Raw genomic sequence first — 7256 nt, forward strand, 5'->3', positions numbered from 1 at the left:
ATCTCTTCTTTAGTGTGCCCACTCCTTTTTGTGAAATGGACCAATTAGGTTCCTTTCAACAAAATATCAATTGACTTGGAATGTAGGTTTTAAACAGGGGTGTAAATGAATAGCCGAAATCCGTTTCCGCATCCGTGTCCGTATCCGTTTAACACTATCCGAATCCGTCCGAAAGCTAAACGGATGCAGATACGGATAGGCTATAGCTATCCGAAAAACTATATTTACATGTAAACGGATAAAATATCCGATCCGTATCCATGTCCGTATCCGTTTAGCACTATCCGAATCCGTCCGATAGCTAATCGGATGCGAATGCGGATATAACACTATCCGAGCCAAATCCGATCCGTTTACAGCCCTAGTTTTAAAGCCTCTACAATTTAAACAACTTCTCACGTGGCTCACTAACCATTATCACAAGTGACAACTTTAATTTAGGAATAATTTAGAAGCAAAATTTAGATTTAAGCTGTTTTATCAATTTAAAAACTCAATTAAATAATAAATAATTCAGGAATTCCAAAAAAAAATGGGTGAAAACTATTCATTCTTATATAGATTAGTCGCCATAGATTAATTATTACTAATTACAAATGTCCACACACACACACATATCTATCGATATATATAGGTAGAATGTAGTTGACATGTTGAAAGAAGGAAAATAGGTAGATGTTCTTACAATTATGACTCTGCATTTTTTTAATTTTATGGCTCCTATATTTTTAAACATATATTTGTATAGGAAAATATGGATCACTCAAGTGCGCGATTTTTAAAAAAATTGCACCCAACAACAAATGCCTCTACTACCACGATGATGCTAGCTAGTAACACCTTCAGATTGACTGCATGATCAAATCTTAATCTTTAATTCAATCATTTATTCTTCCATGTAGAAATATTCTTAATTCTACGTATTTCCCTACGCTTGCTCGTAGTTTCATATCACTGTTCATGTGAGGGGGTGATATGTCATAACTGCCCTTCCCTCAATTGTTAGATTTCAAAGGTGGTTCTCTCATTCCTGAAACTGCACTTGAGCAGTGTAGAACACCCTCTCCCTGTAAATATCTTTGTAACTTGTTTTATTAATTAGCCAACTCAAATTGAGCTGAAATTAACAAGTGAGACCTTGGGTCAATCTATCTACAAAATTTTGACCCCATCAAAACTACCAGGTGATAGATACATGATGTCAGGTGCAATTTGGTACAATACCAAAGGTTTTTTTCGGTAGAAAGTACAAATGCCTAAGTTAGTGCTCTATAACAAGACTTGTTTGCATATTAGAATTTATAATAATTTAAAATATAGAAGACCCTAATGAAATGGCAGCCCAACACCCATAAGCACACGTTTAATCTTCAAATGGGAAACAAATGTCCTACAACTTTTAAAATTAGGGTTTGGGACTACTTTTTCAAATTGGTGGGAGGACTGGAATGTCTAATTGGGTACCCATTCGGGCCGCCTTATTAGATGGGGGGACATGCAAAATATCTATATATATATTGTCTTCTCCATGGCAAGACAGCTTAGATGTGTATTCTCTGTAAGTGGGGATACCTATATTTTATGCTATACTTGCACAGTTGCACTACTTGCTTCCTTTTTGTTTTTTAGTTTTTTGGTTAAGCATTACTTGCTTTCACGAGTACAAGTTTCTTGTCAACTGGCGTTTGGGGAGTGGAGAGGGTGGATTTATGTGATTGGACCATACCCCTCACCGGGGAAATTTCAAAATAACTAAGTATTGGAAGTGGTTAAAAAGTGAAATTTAGACTTAGTTTAAAGGTAATTGCCCTCTTCTTTTTCGACTAAAACGTGCCCACTGAGACGGGTTTGAGGTCTTCTATCCTTGAATTTACCTATAATTGCTTATAAAATTAACTAGGGTGTAAGTTTGGCCCTGACGGCCCAAGTCCATCTTGAGCCCTTATAGGGTCTAGGTTGAGATAGCGTGGCCTTGAGGACGGGTCAGGGTTGAGAAAAAAAAAAAAAATTTCCTTCTTCTTCCTCCTCTTCTTTTTTCCTCTTCTTTTTCTTCCTCTTTCTTCTTCTTCTTCTTCTCAGCCTGGCCAGCCCATGCGTCTCCCTTCCTCCCCATGGTTAGAGCCAATCAGGGTCAGCCCAACCCGACCCTAAGGGTGGGTCAAAGTTGAATTATTTTGGCCCTGAGTTAGGGTCAGGTCGACCGGCCTGAGCCCAGCTAAGAGGACTCAAGGTTGGGCTGGGGTCTTAAAAGGCCCGGCCTAACCCGACCTATTGCAACACTAAAATTAACCATGATGGGTACAAAACAGGGTTGTAAATGGATATCCAAAAATCCGAATCCAATCCGATCCGTATCCGTTTAGGGACATCCGTATTCGTTTAGAGATATCCGGAAAAAAAATCTGAATACTCCGATAAAAATCTTTCCAAAAAAAATATCTGAGTACATAAGAAAAATTAAGTAAAAAATGATCTTGAGGGTTTTTTATCGAAGATTCAACAGGTTCTAGAATATGAGGAAAAGAGAATCATGATCTAAGAGATATGGATTGAGAGTGGATTGTATCCTCCAGGGAAAGGAAGGTTCGGGTTACACAAGGCAGAGATGCAAACGGATGGTCAAAAATCCGAATTCGATCCATATCCGAATCCGTTTAGAGGTATCCATATTCGGCCAGAGAATATCCGGATCTAATCACATCTGATCCATATCCGAGCCGAATCCGATCCGTTTACATCCTTAGTACAAAATGCCACCAAGAAGCATTTCTCAAAAATGAAATTGAACACCCTGTCCCATATCACTGTTCATGTGAGAGGGTTATATGTCATAAATGCCCTTCCCCTTGTCAGATTCCAAAAAGGGTTCTTTCGTGTGCCTGAAATTGCACTTGGGCAATGTAGGAACCTTCTCCCTTTAAATATTTTTGTAGCTTGTTTTGTTAATTGGCCAATCTGGATCAGAGCTACCAGGTGACAGATACTTGATGTCTGGTGCATTACCTAATTTAGTGCTCTATAACAAGATCTATTTGCATAGATCCCTCTTCATTTAAAACTTAAAGAGCAAATTACATGCACCCCTGGTATTTGAAACAATAACAAAACATCCCTCGTAGTTTCACCATTTACATATAACCCCTTGATGGCTCATGGTGTTAATGAGCTATTAGTTTTGAAAGTAAAAAGATAGTTTTACCCTTTTTACATCAGTGGCTTAATTGAAGTACCATTTTACCCTTATTTACCTTCTTCTCCTCCAAATGAAAAATCCCTAAATCGATTTAGGGTTTCGCTACACACCAGCTCCGACGAAGATTGCAGAACACCAAACTATCTCCGGCGGAGTCCCTGCCCAGCCACCCTCCGGCGAAGGTCAGTTGAACTCATTATTTGTTTTTTCTGTTCATGCTTCTGTTAGTCCTCAAGGCCAATAAGTTTCATCAGCCTCCTTATTCTCTCTCTCTCTCTCTCTCTCTCTTCCTATTGTTGATTCAAGTTCACTGATGGAACCAGTATAAGAATATATCATTTAATTGTGTGTAGGACTGAAGAATGTATAATTTAATTGGTCCATGGAACCAGTTGGGGGATATATAGGATGTTGTATGTAACCCTAACATTGGCATGTCCATCCAACGAAATTTCTTAGTTTTTGTGATCCTTTTTCTGGGGGGTGTTTTTGAGTAATTTGATGTGTTTTGGGACTTCTTAATTGCAAACCAGAAACTCAAGCTCTGGGATTAGAACTCAATGTCTAATCTACTAAAAGGAGCTTTGCAAACAATAGAGAATGAACTAGAACTAATATTGAGCCAAAAAACCCAGAACTGAGAGATAAAAAGAGAAATTTTATAACTAGAAAAACTGTGATCAGAATGGATTTGAATTCTGGTTGAATTGCCCATTGGAACAGGCTACCAGCTGTCAAAATATGAAAATCTTAGAGCAAATAGCAGGTGCAACAGTTGAATCCTAGTGTCAGTTGAACCTTTACTCAACAAATTAGAAATCAGATATTTAGGACCAGAACTTGAAGGGTAATACAAACAAAGAAAGCAGTTTTCTCTCCGGGAGTGTGGCTTACGCCAGCACTCTCATGTGTCTATATCTCTCCTCCTCAAAACAAGGGGGCAGAGGTGTCTTTTCATATGGGGAGGAGAGAGATAGACTCATGGGAGTGCTGGTGTAGGCCACACTCCCGAACAGAGTTCTTTTTCCCTACAAACATTTAGAGAATAGCCAAAATAGAGATCAGGTGTGTAATTTCAGGTTAAACAGAGTATGAGCTAGAGAGATGTGAGAGATTAAAGTAGCAAAAATAACTAGAAAATAGGGAAATTGCGGAGTACAAGAATACTGGACTGAGTTGAAAAGTTATAGAAAATAAATAGAAGGAATAAGTACAGGAATCCACCTGTCATCATCAGTAATTGGACTCCATTGAGTACCCACTGAACTCGGCAAAACTGAATCTACAACTCTCATTTAAAGAGAGGTACATGTTGAATTTTAACGGTCCTTGCCAGTTCAGACTTCACCAATCCCCATATATATATTGAATTGTGGCAGTGAGGCACAAAAATTGATTCATCTCAGTGTAACTGTAAATTAGAGCTATAAGTTGATAGCAGTCTACCAAAACCATATTTGCTTTTAAATGTCATGTTCCTTTTACACCCTAGTGAGGTATTCTGATCTCAAACTCACACAGCCCTGGAACCACTGCCATTGTATGGACTCACACACTCTTAGAATTCAATATATATATATATATTTATCTCTTTAGCATTGTTTACTAGTTTTACATATGATATTTTTCATATATTTTTTTTTTGTAGGAAAAAATATATCAACATCGAGCGTGAATGAGAGCAATCAAGGTTCATGTTTGTATTAAAACCTACAATGTAGATGTCATAGAAGGACATTAGTGAGAATATCAAAGTCTACACAAAACAGAACAGGTTATACTACTGCTGCCAAGATACATCTAATAGATGTGGATTCTTCAAACGGTGTGACCCAATAAATGCACTAACAATATTTCCCACAACCAAAGACCATCCTCATGAGGTTGTAGGTGAAAGAAGTCAAGAAGATCGATAGAGTGGGGAAGATATGCGAGGTCTGAAAGAAAAATTGAAGGATTTGGAGAACTCTTTTGGAATACTGAAGATTGTAGTAATAGCTTTAGTTGTGTTGGTCTTTGTATTGTTTACCAATAAATGAGGAAAACAAGTTTGTGGTGTCTTTATAATGTTGTTTGTTTAAAACTAACAAAAGCAAATTGTAAGATTTCTCTTTAGAATTTGATTGAGACCAAACTCTAGTACTATTGAAATGATTTAAATTCCATTAGTTTTGCATATATGAACCTTTATTTTCAAACGGATAACATTTTAGCATATAGATGACTGTAGTACAAACTTGAATATAAGACAAAATTAATCTTAAAGGATAGGAGAACCTAATTCCACATGACCATCATTCCAAAAGAAATTATATGAACCTCAATGTTCAAATGGACAACGTTTACCCATATATAGGACAATATTACAAACCTGTAAATAATAGTACATGACAAGTATTATCATTCACACAATAATTACCATCATCACAATACAATCTAAATAAAAGTCATCAACATCTACACAAATATTACTTGTTCAAATTCAAGACCCACAACAATTACCATCATTAAAACCTATTGAGAAATAGATGTATAAAACTATTACATGCCAAACCCATCAAATAAATTAATTGTTTCAATCTCATCAAATAAATTCCAAACAGCCTCTCAATTCCTAACCAACTAAACCATTTCCTTGTTTGCAATCATATCTTTCTATGCACCCATCTTCCGAGTTGCTACCCTTTTTAGCATTCCTGCGTGCTTTATTGACAACCAATTTAGATATGGTCTTATCATATATACTCTCTTGTGTTATAGCTGTAGATGTTTGTGATCTGGTAATTCTTTGAGAGTTGTAGGTATCATATTGGCTCTCATTCATTTTCTTTATTTACATATGTATGACATACATAGAGTTAGTTAGGCATTTCAATAAAACATTCAAGAAATTAAATAACTACAAAAGGATATAGGTTATATATCTTCACACCAGCTCCTTTACTAGTAGAAGCTCCAGTGGCATTCACTGGAGCTAACTGGCACTTCCTCTTATTGTGGCATGCTTGCTTGCATTTTCTACATCTCACATGTGTTGATTTCCCCTTGTATACCTCATCACCTTCCTTGTTCCTGTTTTTATGAGGACTTCCTAGTAGGGGTGTCAATGGGTCGGGTTGGGCCGGGCCTGCCTAAACCCTGACCCTGACCCTAGAGGCCTTAACCTAAACCTTGACCCTGACCCAACCCTGGCAGGGCCAAGAAACCCTCAACCTTGACCCGACCCTGCCAGGGTTTTTCCTAACCCGGCCCGGCTAGACCCGACCCTGATAGGGTCGGGCAGGGTCGGGTTGGCCTTGATTGACCCTGACCTTGACTTTATTTAAAACCACACCAAACCACAACATCATATCAAAAGGAGGGAAGAGGTACAGTCGAGCACAGGCCGAAGGGGAGGAGAGAGAGAGAGAGAGATGGTGGAGGCAAAACCAGCAAGCAGTACAACGGCGAGCCCGATCCGCCCGTCGTCATCATTCCGGCTCCACTCACCCAGACTCAATTGTATCCGCCTGTGTCATATCTTCGACATATTCAACAAGAATGGAGACGACATGATCTTAGTGGAAGAGCTAACCCTAGCCCTGGAACTGCTTGGCTTGGAAGCCAAACCCACCGAGATTGATTCCATGGTGCGCTCCTATATAAGGCCTGGAAACATTGGCCTCAGCTTCGAAGACTTCGAAGCCTTGCACCAGTTGCTCGACGATACCTTCTTTGGGAACAACGACGAGGAGTCGAGGACCACAATATTCTTGAACACGCTAACGACGACAAGACATATGGTGGTGACGGTGGTTCCAGTAGCCCTGTTTCGTCGTCGTCGTCGTCGTTGTCGCAGGAAGAGTTGGATTTGACGGAGGCCTTCAAGGTGTTTGACGAGGACGGTGGTGGCTTCATCTCGGCCATGGAGTTGCAAGTGGTCCTGAGGAAGCTAGGGATGCCCGAAGGGGGAGACATTGGTCGAGTTGAACGGATGATCTTCTCCATTGACCGTAATCAGGACGGCCGCGTTGATTTCTATGAATTCAAGGACATGATGCACAGTGTCATGGTTCGATCTTGA

General features: G+C 39.1%; 1 protein-coding gene across 1 annotated transcript; it reads left to right on the forward strand.

Moving 5' to 3' along the window:
- Positions 1 to 6606: 6606 nt before the first annotated feature.
- On the forward strand, positions 6607 to 7256 carry LOC122659206 (calcium-binding protein CML42-like). The gene is made up of 2 exons (XM_043854343.1): positions 6607 to 6926; positions 6995 to 7256. Exons 1-2 carry the CDS (start codon positions 6607 to 6609, stop codon positions 7254 to 7256), a joined length of 582 nt encoding a protein of 193 aa, XP_043710278.1.

This window comes from Telopea speciosissima, chromosome 4 (assembly GCF_018873765.1).
Source record: "Telopea speciosissima isolate NSW1024214 ecotype Mountain lineage chromosome 4, Tspe_v1, whole genome shotgun sequence".
NCBI classification, from domain to species: Eukaryota; Viridiplantae; Streptophyta; class Magnoliopsida; order Proteales; family Proteaceae; genus Telopea; species Telopea speciosissima.

Bases quoted from the DNA above. Each gene is read 5' to 3' on its own strand.
- LOC122659206 (XM_043854343.1), top strand. From the start codon at position 6,607: ATGGTGGAGGCAAAACCAGCAAGCAGTACAACGGCGAGCCCGATCCGC. The intron at 6,927-6,994 runs GTCGAGGACCAC...CGGTGGTTCCAG, and splicing joins TTTGGGAACAACGACGAGGA to TAGCCCTGTTTCGTCGTCGT.